At 48.7% G+C, this 22,263-nt stretch overlaps 1 protein-coding gene across 2 annotated transcripts in view; it reads right to left on the bottom strand.

Moving 5' to 3' along the window:
* Positions 1-3,466: 3,466 nt before the first annotated feature.
* NRF1 (nuclear respiratory factor 1) overlaps positions 3,467-22,263 on the bottom strand; it is a 55,819-nt gene continuing 37,022 nt past the window's right edge. For both annotated transcript variants that reach the window (XM_087722645.1, XM_087722646.1), the window contains exons 8-11: positions 21,857-21,958; positions 20,103-20,260; positions 16,806-16,930; positions 3,467-5,800 (exon numbers count right to left, since the gene is read on the bottom strand). In XM_087722645.1, coding sequence (XP_087578771.1) covers positions 5,637-5,800; positions 16,806-16,930; positions 20,103-20,260; positions 21,857-21,958 — 549 coding nt within the window. In that variant the 3' untranslated portion in view covers positions 3,467-5,636. The remainder of the gene's footprint in view (positions 5,801-16,805; positions 16,931-20,102; positions 20,261-21,856; positions 21,959-22,263) is intronic.

Here is a 22,263-nt window from a genome sequence, read left to right as displayed (position 1 = left end):
ATTAAAACATATTAAGGTTTGCAGGAATTGGGTTTGTCTAGTTTAATGAAGAGAAGGACCAGGGGAGACATGATAGCAGTCTTCCAATATCTCAGGGGTTGCCCCAAAGAAGAGGGAGTCAAACTATTCTCCAAAGCACCTGAGGGCAGAACAAGAAGCAATGGGTGGAAACTAATAAAGGAGAGAAGCAACTTAGAAGTGAGGAGAAATTTCCTGACAGTGAGAACAATCAATCAGTGGAACAGAAGTTGTGAATGCCCCAACACTGGAAGTCTTTAAGAAGATGTTGGATAGCCATTTGTCTGAAACGGTATAAGGTTTCCTGCGTAGGCAGAGGGCTGGACTAGAAGGCCTCCAAGGTCCCTTCCAACTCTGCTACTGTATTGTATTGTATTGTATTGTATTGTTATCTATCTATCTATCTATCTATCTATCTATCTATATCTATCTATCTATATCTATCTATCTATCTATCTATCTATCTATCATCTATCTATCTATCATCTATATCTATCTATCTATCTATCTATCATCTATCTATCATCTATCTATCATCTATATCTATCTATCTATCTATCTATCTATCTATCTATCTATCTATCTATCTATCTATCTATCTATCTATCATCTATCTATCTATCATCTATATCTATCTATCTATCTATCTATCTATCTATCTATCATCTATCTATCTATCATCTATATCTATCTATCTATCTATCTATCTATCATCTATCTATCTATCATCTATATCTATCTATCTATCTATCTATCTATCATCTATCTATCATCTATATCTATCTATCTATCTATCTATCTATCTATCTATCTATCTATCTATTTATCTATCTATATCTATCATCTATCTATCTATCTATCTATCATCTATCTATCTATCTATCTATCTATCTATCTATCTATCTATCTATCTATCTATCTATCTATCTATCTAAATTAATTAATCAGTGGAACCACTTGCCTCCAGAAGTTGTGAATGCCCCAACACTGGAAGTCTTTAAGAAGATGTTGGATAGCCATTTGTCTGGAACTGTATAGGGTTTCCTGCCTAGGCAGGGGGTTGGACTAGAAGACCTCCAAAGGACCCTTCCAACTCTGTTATTGTATTCTAAAAACCAGAAAGTCCAGTTGCCTCTTGAAAAAAAGCACCTTTGGGAGAACCATGACTGGGAGGACGGAGAATCTCCATAGACATGTTCCAAAAATGCCTTTATTCTGCGTGACGGTGCTGATTTAACCTTGAGCTTCGGGGTTTAGAAGCTTGTTCAGCTATAAGCTATAATTGGGTCCCCGTCCTTAAGATCGCAAAAACAAGGGTTGCTATAGGCCAGTGTTTCCCAAAGTGTGGTACGCGTACCCCCAGGGGTACGGGGAGAGTTTGATGGGGGTACGCATTAAGTTGAAAAAAAGGAACAGACCATTGGACGTGGAACCGCATCTCAGATTACAATTAACAACCAGGGAACCAAATTATGATGATCTGTCATCTCAACATAAACAATTTCATCCTTCTCATTGAATCAAATAAATGTTCCTTATAATATAACTTTCGTTTATTTTGCGTATGTACCAAAAAAAGAAAAAAGAAATATATTTTGATTTTTATTAAAGCATATGTTTTTTTGTGAGGGGTACTCGGTGTTACAAAAATTATAGGAGGGTACACATATGTCAAAAGTTTGGGAAACACTGCTATAGGCAGATAAACTGTTGGGAAACAGATCCTGGTTCCCTCTTTGAACTTCTGGCCTGCTGAATCGGGGTTCGGATGCTCGGCTGTCCGTAGACGCGCCACAATGGGAGATCAACAAATATCGGGGCGGCCACGGATCCCCCCCCCCCCATACAGATCATTCTCGACTTGCAAACTTTTGTTGGGTGCCCGTCTTATAAGGGCAGTGAAAAAAAAGCAACGTTTTTCACACAGACACACACGTCACACGCAATTGCAACAGGACGTGGTCAAAACTGGGACACTTAAGCTACCGACTCGTATTTATGACGGCGGCAGGTTTTTGTTTTTTTTTGACAAGCAAAGAAATCAGCAGGGAAGCCATATTCACATTGTAGCTGAAGTGATTCAGTAGCGGGCTCTCCAAATTTGTCAACTTGAAGACTTCAACTCCCAGAATTCCCCAGCCAGCTGACGAGGGAATCCTGGGAGTTGAAGTCCACAAGTCTTAGTTTGAAGACCCCCGGGCATGGCTGACTAGGGAATTCTGGGAGTTGAAGTCCACAAGTCTTAGTTTGAAGACCCCTGGGCATGGCTGAATGGGGAATTCTGGGAGTTGAAGCCCACAAGTCTTAGTTTGAAGACTTCTGGGCATGGCTGACTAGGGAATTCTGGGAGTTGAAGTCCACAAGTCTTAGTTTGAAGACCCCCGGGCATGGCTGAATGGGGAATTCTGGGAGTTGAAGCCCTCAAGTCTTAGTTTGAAGACTTCTGGGCATGGCTGACTAGGGAATTCTGGGAGTTGAAGTCCACAAGTCTTAGTTTGAAGACCCCTGGGCATGGCTGACTAGGGAATTCTGGGAGCTGAAGTCCACAAGTCTTAGTTTGAAGACCCCTGGGCATGGCTGACTAGGGAATTCTGGGAGCTGAAGTCCACAAGTCTTAGTTTGAAGACTTCTGGGCATGGCTGACTAGGGAATTCTGGGAGTTGAAGTCCACAAGTCTTAGTTTGAAGACTTCTGGGCATGGCTGACTAGGGAATTCTGGGAGTTGAAGTCCACAAGTCTTAGTTTGAAGACCCCAGGGCATGGCTGACTAGGGAATTCTGGGAGTTGAAGTCCACAAGTCTTAGTTTGAAGACTCCTGGGCATGGCTGACTAGGGAATTCTGGGAGTTGAAGTCCACAAGTCTTAGTTTGAAGACTTCTGGGCATGGCTGACTAGGGAATTCTGGGAGTTGAAGTCCACAAGTCTTAGTTTGAAGACCCCTGGGCATGGCTGAATGGGGAATTCTGGGAGTTGAAGCCCACGAGTTTGAAGACCCCTGAGCATGGCTGACTAGGGAATTCTGGGAGTTGAAGTCCACAAGTCTTAGTTTGAAGACCCCCGGGCATGGCTGAATGGGGAATTCTGGGAGTTGAAGCCCACAAGTCTTAGTTTGAAGACTTCTGGGCATGGCTGACTAGGGAATTCTGGGAGTTGAAGTCCACAAGTCTTAGTTTGAAGACCCCTGGGCATGGCTGACTAGGGAATTCTGGGAGCTGAAGTCCACAAGTCTTAGTTTGAAGACCCCTGGGCATGGCTGACTAGGGAATTCTGGGAGCTGAAGTCCACAAGTCTTAGTTTGAAGACCCCGGGGCATGGCTGAATGGGGAATTCTGGGAGTCGAAGTCCACAAGTCGACAGGTTTTGAGACACACCTGGGATAAGCCAACCCCTTTGTGACTTTTGTCCTGGGCAATAGAGAAAGAAATGTGAAAGAAGGGCAACCTCTGGACACATCTGTAACAATTTATTGAAGGAGGGAATAGACAAGAGTTGGGGGAAACAACAGGGATACCCCATGCTTTTTGACAGTAGTGGCAGGAAAAGAGGATTTTCTTCTTCTTCTTCTTTGGGCCTCAAGGAAATCATTTCTCAGTCCATCGCCGGGGAGGGGGGGGAAAACAGAAACGTAAAAAGGAACACCACCTTTTAAAGTCACATCCGACGTCTCTTTACAACGACAATAAAAAATAATATTTAAAAAACGAAAAAACAACGGCAACTAAAAATAATAAAAATAAAAGAGCCAAGACCTGGGAAGGAAACCTCCTCCTCGATTTACGTCCAGAAGAAAACGTGTCTACAAAGGACCCTCATGGTTTCCCCTCTCTCTTTCTTTTTCTTTTTTAACTCCCTCCTTGTCTTAAATTGGAAAAAAAAAAGGAGCCAGGTTTAAAAGACAAGAAGGAGAAGAAGGTGGGAAAGGAGAGAGAGAGAGAGAGAGAAGGCCAGCTTTGAAAAGCTGGCGTTTCGCGTCAAAGGAGAGAAGAAGGACATTAAATACTGTGGTTGCCTCCATGAGGAAAAATGGAGTGAGTGGGTTGTTTTCAGCAGGAGTGGGTGGGGGGTCTCCCTGAAAGCCCTCCCCCCCAAAATGGGAGGTGTAACTGTTCAGTTAAACCTTAGGTGGGAGTGAGTTGCTTCTCGCCCACCCATTCGAGGGCCATTTCTCTCCCCGCTCCAGGGCTATTCAGGGGTCATCCGTGGGAGGAAGAAAAGGAGGGAGGAAGAAAGGAAGGAAAGAGGGGAGAAAGAAAGGTAGGAAAGAGGAAGGAGGAAAAATGGAAGGAAAGAGGGGAAAGGAAGACAGAGAAGGTGAGAAAGAAGGAAGGAAGGAGGGAGGAAGAAAGGAAGGGAAATGTGGGAGGAGAGAGAAAGAGAGGGAGGAAAGAAGGAAAGGAAAAGAGGAAGAAAAGAGGGAGGGAGCAAGGGAGGGAGGAAAAGAGAGGGAATGGAGAGAGGGACAGAAGGGAGGGGAGAGAAAGAGAGGGAATAGAAGGAAAGGGAAAAAAGAAGGGAGGGAGGGAAGAATGAATTAAGGGGGAACAGAGAGAGATCATTCCTCTGCATGAATGAACTTGGATGCCAGAGGCCAAGAGCTACTGGCAAGGATGATGGGTCATGGGGTGAAGGCCCAGGACTGCCCCACAGGGGTCTTCACTGAGAAAGGGGATTTTTAGGAAGGTTTCCGGCTAGGCGCCGTCCATACGACGGGGTGCCTGTTGACGGGAAAGGGATCCAAAATCAGAACGGCTGCGGCGGCCTTTGAAACCACCGCGGGAAAGATTGTTTTGAGGGTTCTTGGATCATAAACGGGGGGAGGGGGGGGAATCAAGAGGAAGGGGATACCCTCTTGGCAGCACGCCCCCTGCCTCTTTCTTTCCACCTTTCGCAACGGGCGAGGGCAGAGGAGGAAGAAAGCCAAAATCAGGTCAGTGAAAGATTCTCGGATGAGCCGTCTCATGTGGACTTTCCGACGGGAAGGAGGGAGCGCCGATCCCACCTGGCTACCAAAGATTCCTGGACACAGATCCAGAATCGTCAGATCACAGGATCACCGGCTCCTCCGGGAGATGCGGTTTTCTCGGCCGCCTTTTTGAGGAAGAAAAAGGGTCTTTTCCCCGTCCTCGCGGGAAATTCTTGCCCGTCGACTTTTCTCGTTTTCGTGCGACATTCTCGCCCGTCGAGGTTTCTCGTTCTCGCGGGAAATTCTCGTCCGTGCAAGAAAAATAGCCCTAAATTCTCAAGGTGAGGACGGCAGGGGTGAGCTCAGTGGGAATGGTGGGACGGTGAGGGTCCACCAGAGAGGAGGGGGGCCCTGGACCCGACTTCACAAACAGAGGGCAGGAAAGCTTTCCGATCCTCGCCCTTCTTCAGAACGGGCGATCAATGCAAAGAAAGCCGGGGCGTAACCTGTCCTGACGAGCCTCCTCGCTCCCGTGGGAAGCAGGTGGGTTCGCTTGATGACCCAGCGCGCACGCGCCCCTTTTTTTCCGCTCTGGGTTGTGTAGTCCAAAGTTGTGAGACTCCCAACGCTTCCTGATTGCATTTCCGGAGAGGTGTAGAAAAATCGGAGAAGAGAGGAAGAAGCTGCGGCGTCACAATCCAGCCCCGGTCGGCCATCACTGTTCCAGCGTGACCACTTCCACCGCCTGGCCGTCCATGGTGACGGTGCTGTCGGTGATCCTGGCAGTCACAGGCGCCATAGCCACCTGAACGGGGCCGTTCCCCTGGGCGAGGCTGGTGACCACCGTCTGGTACATGCTCACAGGGATCTGGACCAGGCCTGGGGAAAAATCGAGGGAATAAAGATAGTTATTTTGAGCAGCGGGATAGTCCTCGACTTACAACAGTTCGTTTAGCGACCGTTCAGTGTGACCCCGGCACTAAGTCACTTCTGACCACTGCAGCATTCCTGTGGTCATGTGATCAAAATTTAGCCACTTGGCAACTGACGCGTATTTATGACGGTCACATTTTGTGACCTTCTGACAAGCAAAGTCAATGGGGAAGCCAGAATCACTTAACAACTGGGGCGAGAACGGTCATAAAATGGAGCAAAGGTCACTTAACAAAACGTGTAAGGGGTAAGAGTAATTTTGGGCTCGATTGAGGTCGTAGGTCGAGGACTACCTGTAGAGGTTACGACCTTTGCAGCACCCCCTTAATCATGTGATCAAAATTCAGAGGCTCATACTTATGACCGTTGCTGGGTCCCAAGGTCGTGTGTTCCTGCTTTGTGGCCTTCTGACAACCGAAGTCCCTAGGGGAGAAGCCGGAATCACTTAACAACCAGGTTACTGACCTTTATCAACCGCAGTGATTCACTTAACGACAGTGGCCAGAAAGATCCTATAATGGGGAGAAACTCACTTTAAAAATGTCTTGCTTAATGGCAGAAATGGGGAGGGGCTCAATTGTGGTCGTACGTTGAGGACTACCTGTACCGAGGTGGCGCAGTGGTTAGAGTGCAGTACTGCAGGCCACTACAGCTGACTGTTATCTGCAGTTCGGCGGTTCAAATCTCAAGGTTGACTCAGCCTTCCATCCTTCCGAGGTGGGTGAAATGAGGACCCAGACTGTGGGGGGCGATATGCTGACTCTGTAAACCGCTTAGAGAGGGCTGAAAGCCTTATGAAGCGGTATATAAGTCTAACTGCTATTGCTACTCTTTGTCTGAAAGGGTATTGAGGGCTTCCTGCCTGGACTAGAAGACCTCCAGGGTCCCTTCTGACTCCGTGAGGCTTTGCCTTCCTCCCTGCCTGATTCTCTGGGCAGCTGCAACCTCTTCCCTTCGCTCCATCTGCGCAAACCTTCGCACGCAACCTCCCTTTTCTCTTTTGACGGTTCAGGTGTATTGAATGAGGAAAACAGACCGAATTAGGGGAAAAACAGCAGGTAAATCCCAAGCTCTTGGCGGTCGTGGTGAAAAAATCAGGTTTTTTTTCTTTCATTTATCCTTCTTGAGTCTCAGGGAAATAATTTCCGAGTCTTTATTGTCGTGGTCCCAATTGCTGTCGTAAGTGAAGGACCACCAGTACAGTAGTACGGCCAGTCCCCATCTTAACAACTGCAGTTGAGACCCAGAATTTCCACTACTAAACAAGACAGTTGTTAAAACGAATTTTTGTCTCACTTTATGACCTTCCCTGCCACAGTTGTTAAGTGAATCAGTGGAAGGTTGAAGTTGGTAACCTAGTTGTAAAGTGAACCCTATTGACTTCGCTGGTTCAGAAATCTGAATTGTTTTTATTAGGTATAATAATATCAGGAAAAAAAACTGATGAGAAAAGTATTTATTTAATATTACATGTCTTAAAAGCAGCGAGGATTATTTTCGCCCAAAACTGGAAAAACGAAGATATACCCGTGAGATGAAGAAATAATAAAAAAAAAATACTAGAGGGTGCAGAAATGGACAGATTGGAATTAAACCGAAAGAAGGCAAGAAATATTATCAAGCGTGAAATTTATTTTACCAATGGTTGGGAAAATAAAGGGGTGGAGATGAAGAATGAAATCTGTATTTTTGAGCAAATTAAATAACAAGGTTTATTAAGCACCAAGAAATGCACTGAATAGAAAACCAATAAGAGAAATAAATAAAAGAAATTTGCAAAAGGGGATTTACGTGACCGCTGGACACAACCGCCATAAATGTGAGTCAGTCGTAAAATGGGGCTGAACTTACTTAACAACTGTCTTGCTCAGCAACAGGCTAAATTGGGCTTGTACCTGTATAGCATGTTCTAGTATGTGAAGGAGCTGGTTTCCAAGCCAACCATAAGATCCCCCTTGTGGCACTGAACCACAAACAGGAGCTCCTGCTTGAGCAGCGGGTTGGTCTAGAAGACCTCCGAGGTCCCTTCCAACCCTGTGGTCGTCAGAGATGTGAAAACGAGGCAACCCGATGGGCAGGGAGGACATTCATGCCAGGGAAAATAAAAAACACAGCCAAAGAGGTTCGGGATTTTATCCTAACCCTTTTAGAACAACACAGTTAGAAGGGACCTCGGAGGTCATCTAGTCCAACCCCCTGCTCATGCGGGAGATTCTATCATTTCGGATAAATAGCTGTCCTCTTAAAAACCTCCGGGTGTTGGGGGCATCTACAATTTCTGGAGGCAAGGAGTTCCCCTGGTTAATTGCCCTCACTTAGTAGGAAATCCCTCCTTCATTCTCCTAAGTAGAACACAAGAATCGTAAGAGCTGGAAGGGACCTCTGGAGGTCATCTAATCCAACCCCCTGACCAAGCAGGGCCGTTTTTCGGACCCAGGGCTGTCCAATTCTCTTCTTAAAAGCCTCCACTGATGCCGGAGTGCCCACCACCTCCGGAGGCCGTTTTGGTTTTGTCGGTCTGTGGGATGTGTTGCCGCGGGAGGAATTCTTCCCTCTGTTTAGCGGCTGATTAAAAAGGGGGCTGAGCTGGATATAATTAAGATTGATTGGCAAAAACCCCATCGGTGTATGTGTGTGGGGGTTCGCTTCACCCCCCCACCCAATTGAGCAGGGAGGCCTCTTCCCCCCCCCCAACTACGCCCCCCCCATCCTCCCTACGAGCTGGGATGCTCCTCAAGGCTAGTCCTCGATTTACAACTGGAATGGATTTACAATGGGAATGGATCCGGTCGTAGAGCGGATCAGTGCTGTGACCTGGCTGGGTTTCTTGTGGAACGCCGGGGTCATTGAGCGAACCAACACAGGGCGGCCCATGACTTACGACCCGTGATGGCGCTTGCTGCGACAGTCCTAAGGCGGATCAGTCGTGTGTGACCTCGCGACATCATTGGGGCAGTCATTAAGTGAATGAGGAGGTCGCTAAGCAAGGCAATGCAGATCGACGAAGGACTGTAATGGAGCCCGCCGTGATGGTTGTAAAGCAGATCGGTCATGTGACCTTACTAGCTTTTTTTTTGTGGTGGACAGTGAGGTCACTAAGCGAAACAATACAGGCAGTCCTCGGCTTACGACCGTGATGGAGCTTGCTGTGACAACCACAAAGCGGATCGGATGTGACTTTACAATGTTTTTGGAGGGTCATTAAGTGAATGCAGAGGTCACTAAGGAAACCAATGCAGGCAGTCCTCGCCTTACGACCATAATGGAGGCTGCTTTGAATTTTGATGATGTGACCCAAGGCTTGAAGTAACGGTCGTAAGTGTGAAAAATGGTCATGCCACTTTTTTTCAGTGCCGTTGTCACTCTCAGCCGGTCACTAAACGAATTGCTGTAAGTTGAACTGAACTGCTGCATCGGTAGTCCTCAACTTAACAACAGTTCGTTTATGACCATTTGAAGTTAACGACGAAGTGGCCAGCTGGGGAATTCTGGGAGTTGAAGTCCGCCAGGGTTAAAGCGGCCAAGATTGGAGACCCCTGTTCTAAAACAACCTAGATTGTTCCCCCACTCTGAACTGAACCCCCAAATCTGGGAAGCACCCAGACCTTCATCGCAGGCGGATTAAGCCAAACCACCTCGCCATTTGATGCAACAGCTTCCGGGGGGGGGGGGGGGGGAAACCGGGGGAGCTGGGAGGAGAGGGGTGGGCACCATTACCTCCACTAGACCGATCAGATCCCACAGATTAGGCCTCCTCCGAATTCCATCCACCGGCCAGTGTCGACTGGCGACTACCCGGAGGAGAGCCTTCTCTGTGGCTGCTCCGACCCTCTGGAACGAACTCCCCGTGGAGATTCGAACCCTCACCACCCTCCAGGCCTTCCGCAAAGCCCTCAAAACGTGGCTGTTCAGACAGGCCTGGGGCTAAAGAGCTGTTGCCCCCCGTCTCGAATGGTATGACTGTTGTGTGTTTTTAAATTATATATTGTTATGCTTGTTTTTAAAAATTTTTGTCTGTATCCCCCTTCCCCGGTTCGAGTTGTGAGCCGCCCTGAGTCCCCTTCGGGGGGGGAAAAGGGCGGCATATAAATACAATAAACTGAACTGAACTGAATGGTGGGGGGAGAGGAAGGCCTTTGAATCTCCTGCCCCCCCTCCCCAAAGTCTGAGCTGGCTGTCCTCGGGAGGGACGGGACGAACGCTCCAAGAGACCTGGGGGAATTGGGCCTCGGATTCTCCCTGCGCCCGAGCTGACCCTGATTAGCCTTAATCTACTGGCAGACGTCAGTCGGTGTGAAGCCTGGGATTGTAGATCTGTGGGGTTGTTTTTTTTGGTGGGATTAAAGTTACAATCCCTTTACTCCCCCTCTGGGGCAAAGGCACCAGGGTTTGGGAAGAGGACACGCAAGGCTCAATAGTAGGAACTGTGAGAGTCCTGATGGACGATCGATCACTTAAATAGGAGCCAGGAGTGTGCCAAAAAAGCCGATGCAATCCTAAACTGCAGCCAAAAAAGCCGATGCAATCCTAAACTGCATTAACAGAGGGATACAATCAAAAGCAAGGGAGGTACTGATACCACTCTATAAAGCCTTAGTAAGGCCACACCTAGAGTACTGCATCCAGTTTTGGTCTCCACACTATAAAAATGACGTAGAGACTCTGGAAAGAGGGCAGAGAAGAGCAACCAGGATGATGAGGGGACTGGAGGCTAAAACCTACGATGAACGGTTGCAGGAACTGGGCCTGGCTAGTCTAGGGAAGAGAAGGACCAGGGGAGACATCTTCCAATGTTTGAGGGGCTGCCACAGAGAGGAGGGGGTCAAGCTGTTTTCCAAGGCACAAAAAAGAAAGAGAAAGAAAGAAAGAAAGAAAGAAAGAAAGAAAGAAAGAAAGAAAGAAAGAAGGAAGGAAGGAAGAAAGAAAGGAAGGAAGGAAAGAAGGTTGCAGGAACTGGGACTGGCTAGTTTCATGAAAAGAAGGACCAGTGGGAGGACACGATAGCATCTTCCAATATTTGAAGTTTGCCACAAAGAAGAAAGGGTCAGATTATTCCCCAAAGCCCCTGAAGGCAGGAGAAGAAAGAAGGGATGGAAACTAATCAAGGAGAAAAGCAACCTGGAATTAAGGAGGAATTTCCTGACAGAGAGGACAATTAATCAGTGGAAGAGAAGTTGCCTCCAGAAGTTGTGAATGCTCTAAGATGGCTGGAGATTGGATAACCATTTGTCCAAAATGGTATCTGGTCTCCTGCTTGAGCGGGGTGGGGGTTGGACTAGAGGACCTCTAAGGTCCCTTCCAACTCTGTTATTCTGTTATTCTTTAATCTCAGATCAATTAATCAGTGGACCTTGCCTCCAGAAATTGTGGGAGCTCCAACACTGGAGGCATTCAAGAAGAGATAGATAGATAGATAGATAGATAGATAGATAGATAGATAGATAGATAGATAGATAGAGATAGATAGATAGATAGATAGATAGATAGATAGATAGATAGATAGATATAGATAGATATAGATGGATGGATGGATGGATGGATGGATGGATGGATGATATATGGGATAGATAGATAGAAGATAAATAAAATAGATAGATGGATGATATAGATATGGGATATAGATAGATAGATAGATGGATGATATAGACATGGCATAGATAGATAGATAGATAGATAGATAGATAGATAGATAGATAGATTAGCAGATAGATAGATAGATAGATAGATAGATAGATAGATAGATAGATAGATGGATGGATGGATGGATGGATGGATGGATGGATGGATGGATGGATGGATGGATGGATGGATGGATGGATGGATAGATAGATAGATATAGATAGATAGATATAGATGGATGGATGGATGATATATGGGATAGATAGATAGATAGATGGATGATATAGACATGGCATAGATAGATAGATAGATAGATAGATAGATAGATAGATAGATAGATAGATAGATGGATGGATGGATGGATGGATGGATGGATGGATGGATGGATGGATGGATGGATGGATAGATAGATATAGATAGATAGATATAGATGGATGGATGGATGATATATGGGATAGATAGATAGATAGATGGATGATATAGACATGGCATAGATAGATAGATAGATAGATAGATAGATAGATTAGCAGATAGCTAGATAGCTAGATAGCTAGATAGCTAGATGGATGGATGGATAGATAGATATAGATAGATAGATATAGATGGATGGATGGATGATATATGGGATAGATAGATAGAAGATAAATAAGATAGATGGATGATATAGATATGGGATATAGACAGATAGGTAGATGGTTGATATAGATATGGCATAGATAGATAGATAGATGGATGGATGACATATGGGATGGATAGATAGATATAGATAGAAAGATAGATAGATAGATAGATGGATGGATGACATATGGGATGGATAGATAGATATAGATAGAAAGATAGATAAGATAGATAGATAGATACGAGAGAGAGAAAGAGGGATAAGGTACACAGACAGACAGATACATGGGTAGATGGAACAGAAGTTGCAGAAGAAGAAACCATGGGGGCTCCATCACTGGAGGTTTTCAAGAAGAGACTGGGCAGCCATTTGTCTGGAATGGTAGAGGGTCTCCTGATTGAGGAGGGGGTTGGACTAGAAGACCAAGACCAAGACCACCACCATGCTGCGTTTCTTCTCTGTTTTGGGATAAATCCGCTAAGAGTGTCACACGCAACCTCACAACTTGGTGGGGACACCACAATCTTCATCCCAGCGGGCCAGGCCTGCCTTATGGTCTCTTGAGATCACGGAAGGACCGGTGGTCGGGAGGGTGCATGCCTGCATATGTGTATCTCTGTGTGTGTGTGTGGGGAGGGGGGGCATTTCTGTGGTGCAAAGCTTCCTCTGCCAGCTTTCTGCGCAGCTGTTTCCTGCCCAAGGATTACTGTGGCCGCATTATCTGCTTTCAGCAGCAAAGCCGGCTGTCCCTGTTGGAGAAGGTCATTGGGACACAGGGGGCTTGCGAGAGACGATGGGGAGCAGGTTTTGGGCACCCCACACCAGAAAGGGGAAAAGAGGCCTGGTTGGTTAGCCCCCCCCTCCCCCTCATGGGCCCTCTCTAGCTGAGCTGGGCCAAACTGGAGTTACGGGCATCGGGTTTGAGCTTTGGGTTCCTGTGGCAAAGCAACATAACGTCATGGGTGCTAAAAGGGAGCAGGGTTTGTGGCATGGAGGAGGAGGAAGAAGAGGGGGGGCTGTGGGGTCCTTGGTGCTCTTGGAACTTGGTTGTTTTCTTGCAGACTTCTCAGGACCCAACTAGGTAACATTATCAGGGCTAGAAGGGAGTGGGTTTGCAAAAAGGAGGAGGAGGAGAAGGGGAAGAAGAAGGAGGAGGAGAAGAAGGAGGAAGGGAAGAAAAGGGAGGAGGAGAAGGAGGAGAAGAGGAAGAAGGAGGAGGGGGAGAAGGAGAAGGGGAAGAAAAAGGAGGAGGAGAAGGGGAAGGGGAAGAAGGAGGAGGAGAAGGAGGAGGGGAAGAAAGAGGAGGAGGAGGAGAGGAAGAAAAGGGAGGAGGAGAAGGAGGAGGGGAAGAAAAGGGAGGAGGAGAAGGAGGAGAAGAAGGAGAAGAAAAAGGAGGAGGAGAAGAAGGAGAAGGGGAAGAAAAAGGAGAAGGAGGAGGAGGGGAATAAAAAGGAGGAGGAGAAGGAGATGGGAAGGAGGAGGAGGAGAAGGAGAAGGAGGAGGGGAAGAAGAAGGAGGAGGAGGAGAAGGAGGAGGGGAACAAAAGGGAGGAGAAGGAGGAGAAGAAAAGGGAGGAGGAGAAGGAGGAGAAGAAGAAGGAGGAGGGGAAGAAAAAGGAGGAGGAGGAGAAGGAGAAGAAAAAGGAGGAGGCCCCTCCCCAACTAGACCAACTGGCTCTCTGATATTGTTAATCTCTCTCTGCTTGTTGTTGGCCAATCTCGTTGCGTGCCAGGCTCCAGCATTTATTGGATCCCGCACAAATCCAGGCGGTGCCAGCTGCTCGCGAGGAGTTGGGCCGAGATGGCAGCTGGCGTAACGCCCCACCTTAGCTTACAGGACGAGAAGATCCCGTACGACGCAAAAATTTGGAAGCAGGTTCCCTCTGCACGGCCCAGCGCCAGCCTCCGGGCCTGCCCTCCCTCCTCAACCCCGGAATGGGTGCTGTGCCCCGGGGTTGGCATCCTGCAGAGAATAGGGGGGCTTCCTTCCTGGCAGGGACTTATCTTCGGGAGTAATTTAGGGTAATTTAGGACTCTGTGCCAAGGGTTGCCTTGCCCGGTGTTTGGAAACTAGTTATCTGGACGCTCTCCAAGCGAGATGAGGTTCGTGTGGATAAATATTCCTCGGAAAGACTGTTTGCTAAAGCCTTGCGGATTGTGAATGAAAGGGATTCACAGCCGTGTAAATAAAAGGGGTTTGGCTGGATTCCCCAGGGGAATTCTGGGAGTTGAAGTCCACAAGTCTTAAAGTGGCCAAGGTTGGAGAGCCCAGATTTAGGGCATTAAGCAAATCATCTGATGTGACAGGGAAAAGAGAGGGCAGAGTCGTCCCCCCCCCCCAAATGTAGATTTTTAACTCTGGGTTTTTAAAGTTGCATGCCAGTCTGAGTCACTGACCATCTGCAGGTAGTCCTCGATTTACAACAGTCCACTTAGCGACGGTTCAAAGTTACAACGGCACGGGAAAAAGTGACTTAGGACCATTTGTTCCACAGTTACGATCTTTGCAGCATTTCCCCCCCCCCGGTCATGTGATCCAAATTCGGATGCTTGGCAACTGATTCATACTTATGACAGTGCCCCCTTTTGCGACCTTCCAACTAGCAGTGTCAGTGGGGAAAGCCAGAGTCCCTTAACAACCATGTGACTAGAATAGAATAGAATAGAGTAGAATTAGAATGGAATAAATTAGAATAGAATTAGAATGAATTCGAATAGAATAGAATAAATTAAAACAGAATAATTTAGAATAGAATTAGAATAAATTAGTATAATTTAGAATAGAATAAGAATAAATTAGAATAAATTAGAATAATTTAGAACAGAATAGAATAAATTAGAATAGAATTAAAATAGAATAAATTAGAATAGAATTAGAATTAGAATAGAACAGAAGAATTATAATAGAATAATAGAGTTGGAAGGGACCTTGGAGGTCTTCTAGTCCAACCCCCTACTCACTTATCAACGGCAGGGATTCGCTGAACGATGGGGGCAAGAAAGGTCGTAAAACGGGGCCAAACTCATTTGGCAAATGCTTCTCTTAGCAACAGAAACGCTGGGTTCTACTGCGGTTGTAAATTGAGGACAACCTGCCCGTCTGTCCAATAAGTGAAACCCATGTCATTGTCATTTGTGAAGCTGGCAAGGAAGGGCAGAAACGGCGGCGGGTGGGTTTAGAGGATCAGAAGGGGCGATCACGTGATCCTTGCGATCTTTCAGGGAATCTACTCTCTCCCCACTGGTTTCTGCCACTAATGGCTGGATGGGATTCTGCGGGAGGAGGGAGGGAAGGCCGGAGAGGGAAGGCTAAGGGGGATTTCCCAGCGTGGCAGCTGCCATGGAGAAGCCCCTCGGCCTCTAGGTGGCCATCCTGGTCACCTGAGTGCTGGACGTTGGATTTGGGCTGCTCTGAGAGAGAAGATGGAACTTTTCCTGTGAGAAGACTGGAGTTCTGTGGAGCAACATATCGAAAAAGGAGGGAGGGAGAAAGAAAGAAAGAAAGAAAGAAAGAAAGAAAAAGAAAGAAAGAAAGACGGAGGAAGGACAATGAGGAGGGAAGGAAGGAAGAAGGACAGTGAGAAGGAGGGAAGGAGGGAGGGAGGAAAAAAGGAGGGAGGGAAGGAAGAACAATGGGGAAGAAAGGAAGGAAGGAAAATGGGAAGGAGGGAGGGAGAGAGAAGGGAGGACGAACAATGAGAATGAGGCGGGAGGGTGAGGGAGGGAGGAAGAGAAAATGGGAAGGAGGGAGGGAGGAATGATGGAGGGAGGGTGAGAGAGGAAAGAAGGAAGGGAACATGGAAAAGAGGGAGGGAGGAAGGATGGAGGGAGGGAGGAAAAATGGGAAGGGAGGGAGGGAGGAAAAAAGGAGGGAGGGAAGGAAGGAAGGGCAATGTGAGGGAGGAAGGAAAAATGGGGAGGAGAGAGGAAAGACAATGAGAAGGAGGGAGGAAGGAAGGACAATGGGAGGGATGGAGGGAGGGACGAAGGGAGGTTCAGGGAATACATAAATCATGGCTGAGTCTTGGATCGAGGACAGAACGAATTGGCTGTTCAAGTCCACTGCTTGCTAAGACCCTCCCCACTTTTTGCCAGCCCACGTGACCCACGGTGTGGCTGAAACTTCATCTTCCTGGGGTGGGGGAGGAGGGAACTGGAGGGAGGGAAGAACAACGGGGAAGAAAGGAAGGACAATGGGAGGGAGGGAGGAAGGAAAACGGAAAGGAGGGAGGGAAGGAGGAATGATTGGCTATGTCGAAAGGCTGATAGACTTATAGCCAGGCAGATTTTTTTCCGTGTGTGTGTGTGTGTGTGTGTGTGTGTGTGTAAATACCAGGCGTGGCTCTGGCTTGTCTTGGAAACTCAAATTCCCAGGTGAGGATCAGGTGCTGTCAAGATAGCTGTTGATTTTTCCAAGCGAGCACCTGGATGGATTTCCCCCCCCCCCCCCCCAGGGATGAAAAAGTCCAAATGGGAAGATTTCCGGTCTCCTGCTTAAGCAAGGGGGGGTGGACTTGAAGACCTCTAAGGTCCCTTCCAATCTTCTTCTTCTATGTCCTATCTCCCAACTAACTCCCCCCACCCCAGGCCACCGCGATCCAACAGAGCCAGGGGGGGCTTGTTGGTCCTCAAAAAACTACCCCCCCAGATCGGCCGGGGCCACAAACTCTCGCGGGGAATCCGATGCGCGAGGCGCTGATCAGGTCCGGCTTACCGTTTGCGTCTGGTACCCCGGTGAGCGCGCCCACGGCCGCTGCCGTTTCGCCGGACAAGACGATCTGCCCTCCGCCCTGGAGGGTGGCTTCCGCCAGGGTGGCCACGGCGTGAGCGGCCGCCTCGCTGCAAGAGAAGAGGGGAGAGAGGGGCCCCCCCGTGAGCAGGGAGGAAGGGAAGGGCCCCCGAAAGCTGCCCCCCTCCTCCTCCTCCTCCCGCTTCTTCGTCCCCGCCTGGGAGTTCAGTTTTAACCTCCTTCGCCTCTTTTCCATCTGTGTGTTTTTGGGCGCTTTTAATATTTCATTTGCACGCCAGCCGGAGTCCCTCCGCGAGGGAGATGGGCCCTTGCTTAAGTGTCAGTTGGCCCTGGTGATGTTGGCTAGAAGTAAAGAACTAAGCTCAGAGCACCCACCGTCTCCTCCTCCTCCTCCTCCTCCACCTCTCTGTAAACCCCACTCCCTTCTCACCCTGATGAAGTTCCCTAGTTGGGTTATGAAACGTCTGCAAAAAAAGAACTAAGCTCAGAGAGCACAAAGTCTTTCCTTCCTCCCTCCTTCCTTTCTTCCCTTCTTCCTTCCTTCCCTCCCTCCATCCTTCCATCCCTCTCTTCGTCCTCCATCCCTCCCTCCCTCCCTTCTTCATTCCCTCCCTTCCTCCTAGCACTGATGATGTTCCCTAGTTGGGTCATGAAACGTCTGCAAAAAAAGAACTAAGCTCAGAGAGCACAAAGTCAATCCTTCCTTCCTTCCTTCCTTCCTTCCATCCATCCCTCTCTTCGTCCTCCATCCCTCCCTCCCTCCCTTCTTCATTCCCTCCCTTCCTCCTAGCACTGATGATGTTCCCTAGTTGGGTCATGAAACATCTGCAAGAAAATAACTAAGCTCAGAGACCACAAAGTCAATCCTTCCTTCCTTCCTTCCTTCCTTCCTTCCTTCCTTCCTTCCTTCCTTCCTTCCATCCATCCCTCTCTTCGTCCTCCATCCCTCCCTCCCTCGCTCCCTTCTTCATTCCCTCCCTTTCTCCTAGCACTGATGATGTTCCCTAGTTGGGTCATGAAACATCTGCAAGAAAACCACCAAGCTCAGAAAACACCAAGGGCCCCACAGTCCTCCTCCTCCTCCTCTGCAAACCCCCCTCCCTTCTCACACTGATGAAGTTCCCTAGTTGGGTCATGAAACGCCCGCAAGGAAACTACCTAGTCCATACCAAGGACCGCCACAACCCTCCCTCCCTCTTTCTCTCTTTTCCCCTCCCTCCCTCCCACAAATTCTACTCCCTTCTAGCACTGATGACGTTCCCTAGTTCAGTGTTTCTCAACCTTGTCAACTTGAAGATGTCTGGACTTCAACTCCCAGAATTCCCCAGCCAGCATTCGCTGGCTGGGGAATTCTGGGAGTTGAAGTCCAGACATCTTCAAGTTGACAAGGTTGAGAAACACTGTCCTAACCACTGCTGGGGAATTCTGGGAGTTGAAGTCCGGACATCTTCAAGTTGACAAGGTTGAGAAACACTGAACTAGTTGGGTCATGAAACGGCTGCCAGAAAACCACCAAGGCCAGAGAGCACCAAGGACACCTCATTTTCAACCCCGTGGGGTACAAATATCCTGCTTTCTTAGACGAAAAAAGTGCCCATCCGAATGAAGTGATGGAGGCCGGGAGGAGGAATACAATGCCCTGCGAGGCTTTCTCTTCTCCAGTGACCATCACCAACTCGGTTGGGGGAAAAAAATCAGCTTGTTTTTCATCTGCCGGATCCTTAACCGGCTTCCTCCGGTGCCGTCCCCCGCCCACCTTTTACAGGTAAGCCACCTTCCTCTCTGCACCCTCCCCCCCCCCTCCAGGCACTCAAGGCAGCTCAGGTGCTCATAGGCTTGTTAACACAACCCTCCCGGGAGGCCATTAATCTCCCGCTACCAAAGCCGGCCTGGAAAGCGATCTCTGCTTCCCACGCGGCAGCAGCGGGAGAAAAGCTTCCTTGCCAAAGGGTCTTCTGCGTTGCAGAGTTTGAAGCCAGCAAACCTGGCAAAGGCTGGGTGGGACAGGGGGAAGGGGAGTAGTGGGGGGCTACCCCCCACCCCCCAAATCCCAGTCATTGCGTTTCCCGAGGATGCGCCGAAAAGAAACGGAGTTGCTGGCTGGAGAAGGGGAAATGAGCCCCCTGTTGCTTTAGAAAACAGGGTTTTGTAGATTAGCTCTGCCCATTTGGTGCTGGAGGGAGAGTGGCAGCTGTGGATAGTCAGATGGCTGGAGAGAGAGAGAAAGAGAGAGAGAGAGAGAGATAGAAGAAGAGAGGAAGGAAGAAGTGGGAAGAAGGAAGGAGAGAGGAAGGAAGGCAAGAGAGAGGGAGAGAAAGGAAAGAGAAGAAAAAGAAAGATGAAAAAGAAAGAAAGAGGTAAGAAGGAAGCAGAGAGAGGGAGGGAGAGAAAGGAAGGAAGGAATAAGAAGAAAGAAGAGAGAGGAGGGGAGCGAGGAAAGAGAAAGAAAGAACAAAAAGAGACAAAGAAAGAAAGTATAAGAAGAACAGACAATAAGGAAGAAGGTGGGAAGAATAAAGAAGGAAGGGAGGCAAGAGAGAGAGAAAGAAAAAAGAGAGAGAGAAAGAAAAAAGGAAGAGAGAGGGAAGAAGGTGGTGGGGAGAATGAAGGAGAGGAAGGAAGGGAGGCAAGAGAAAGAGAGAAAGGAAGGAAAGAAAGGAGAGAAAGTAAGGGAGGAAAGAGAAGGAAAAGACAGATGAAAGAAAGGAAGGTAAGAAGGAAGCAAAGAGAGGGAGAGAAAGGAAGGAAGGGACGGGTAAGAAGAAAGGAGAGAGGAAGGGAGTGGGGAAAGAGAGAGATAGAGAAAGAAAGAAAAAGAACAAGGAACAAAGAAAGGAGGTGAAAGAAGGAAGAAGACAGAGGACGGAAGAGAGTGGGAAGAATAAAGGAGAGAGGAAGGGAGGGAGGCAAGAGAGAGAGAGAGAGAGAAAGAAAAGAAAGAAAGAAAGGAGAGAGGAAGGGAGGGAGGAAAGAGAAGGAAAAGACAGATGAAAGAAAGGAAGGTAAGAAGGAAGCAAAGAGAGGGGGAGAGAGGAAGGAAGGAATGGGTAAGAAGAAAGAAGAGAGAGGAAGGGAGTGAGGAAAGAGAGAGAAAGAAAGAGAGATAGAAAGAAAGAAAGAGAGATAGAAAGAAAGAAAGAAAGAAAGAAAGAAAGAGAGAAAGCAGGGGTTATGGAGATCTGGCAAAGGGTTCAAATGGGCATTCAGGATCCCTCCCTCACCCGCAGCCCCCAGGCCGACCGTTCCCCGCCCCTCCCTTACCTGTTGAGCGCCATAGTGACGGTGGCGCCCTGCTGCATCTCCTGCGAGGCGGCTACGGCGGCTTCGGCCAGGGAGGCCACTGCCTGCGTGGCTTCGGAGGCCTGGGTGGTCTGGATGGTCATTTCGCCCCCCTGTAGCGTCGCCCAGTTCTGCTCCACCTGGCGGGACGGAGGAGATGAGAGACCCGTTGAAGGACTCCTCGGCTTACGTCCGGTCACTTAGCAAACGGTCAAAGTTACGCCGGGTCCCCAAAAGGTGGGGCCCTCCACTTACGACAGATTGTTTAGTGACCGTTCAAACAGCACCGAAGAAAGTAACCTACGACCGATTTCCACACTTACGACCACTGCAGCATCTCCATAGTCAAGTGAATAAAATTCAGGTGCTTGGCCAATGACTCACATTTATGACGGTCGCAGGTTCACGTGATCCCCCCTTTGCCACCTTCTGTGACCAGTGAAGTGAATGGGGAAAGCCAGATTCACTTAACAATGGTGGCGAGAAAAGTCGTAAAATGGCATAAAACCCACTTAACAAATGTCTCGCTTAAGGACATAAATTCTGGGCTCCGTCGTAAGCCAACCCACCCTGCAGTCGCGTGACCCGCATTTATGGCCACCTGCCCCCATCCTGCATTTCACAATTGGGTTTTATTGGCTTCCAAGGTTTGGCAAAAACCAGCCCATAGAAAGCTACCGGTTCGCTTAGCGACCACGTCGCTCGCTTAATGACCGCGACGGCTGCTTTACTACCGTGGCGTTCAGTGAACGGCCGCTGCCTCAAAACAGCTGGGGCCTGTTTTGACGACCAGGATGGACAGGCTCCTCGATGGTCGCAAACCGAAGACCTAGGGTCGTAAGTCGAGGACTATCTGTATCAGAGCAGGTGTGTGGGCTAAAACACCCGTCAAAAGCAAGGTGGGAAGTGTCCAGTTTTTGCTCAGACAATGGAGGTTTGTCTTCCTCGGGCGAATTTCCAAGGGCAGAATCAGGAAAACCCACCCACTCTTTTTCAGCTGGCTTTTTCAGATGGAAATCCGGTTTCTGGAGGGGAACAAAAGGTGTTTTGTGCTGCCCCTCTATGGCGCTCAGAATCCTACACCCTTTTGGGGCGGAGGGGGGGGGATGAGGCTGCTACAAAGGCCTGGAGACCCAGGGTAGGGGGGAGCAAGGTTAAAAAAGGGGGGGTTGACCTCTCTCTTCCCCTTCCCCGATTTAACAGACTGTCATCGGATCCCCAAACTTGGGCTCGTTCAGTCCGTCGCTAGTTCAGAAGGTGCCAAGCACCCTGGATTACGAAGGACAAGGACGAGAGGTCCTCGGTGTATGACTGAGGCTGTCTGGGGGGGGGGGGTTCGCTAAGCCAGTGTTTCTCAACCTTGGCAACTTGAAGATGTCCGGACTTCAACTCCCAGAATTCCCCAGCAGTGGTTAGGACAGTGTTTCTCAACCTTGGCAACTTGAAGATGTCTGGACTTCAACTCCCAGAATTCCCCAGCCAGCGAATGCTGGCTGGGGAATTCTGGGAGTTGAAATCCGGACATCTTCAAGTTGCCAAGGTTGAGAAACACGGCGCTAAGCGACCGATTCTGCTCCCTTTTTAAGCATCGGCCGCTGTGGGTCGCGGGACTTTATCCCGGTTGGAACGAAGAGATGAGTGGAAGCGGTTCTCAGACTTACGACCGTCATTGTGGTTTGTTTTATGAAAGCAGGAATGGCCGGGGGGGGAGGGCTTCTCTAAGGGACCCCCCTTACCTCTCCATCAGCCACGGCGGAGTAGTTGACCTGGGCGACCGTCACGGTGGTGGGCAATTCAGAAGCGTCTGCCAAGGTAGCCACTGTGGCTCCAGTGCCAACCTGCAAGACACCCAGAAGTCACCAGGGTCCCCTCCGGCCCCCCAGGACTCAGCACACCCACCCCTCCACACCCCCACCCCTACATGCACCCCCACCCCTACATGCACACAGTCCCAAGGCCGAAGGGGCAAGACCCACGAGGGGAGGGGAGTCAGGGACCCACCGACAGTGGGACCATTTGACCAATGGCTTCATGATGAGGGGAAGAAGGAAGGGAAGGAGGGAGGGGGAAAAAGAGAAGAGAGAAAGATGGAAAGAAAGAAGCTGGAGAGAGGGGAGGGAGAAAGATAAGGAAGGAAAGGGAT

The sequence above is a fragment of the Thamnophis sirtalis genome, unplaced genomic scaffold (genome assembly GCF_051295495.1).
Source record: "Thamnophis sirtalis isolate CommonGarterSnake01/CBP01778 unplaced genomic scaffold, rThaSir2_p1.2 scaffold_9, whole genome shotgun sequence".
In the NCBI taxonomy this organism is placed as follows: domain Eukaryota; kingdom Metazoa; phylum Chordata; class Lepidosauria; order Squamata; family Natricidae; genus Thamnophis; species Thamnophis sirtalis.
This window is presented reverse-complemented; position numbering and strand designations above follow the sequence as displayed.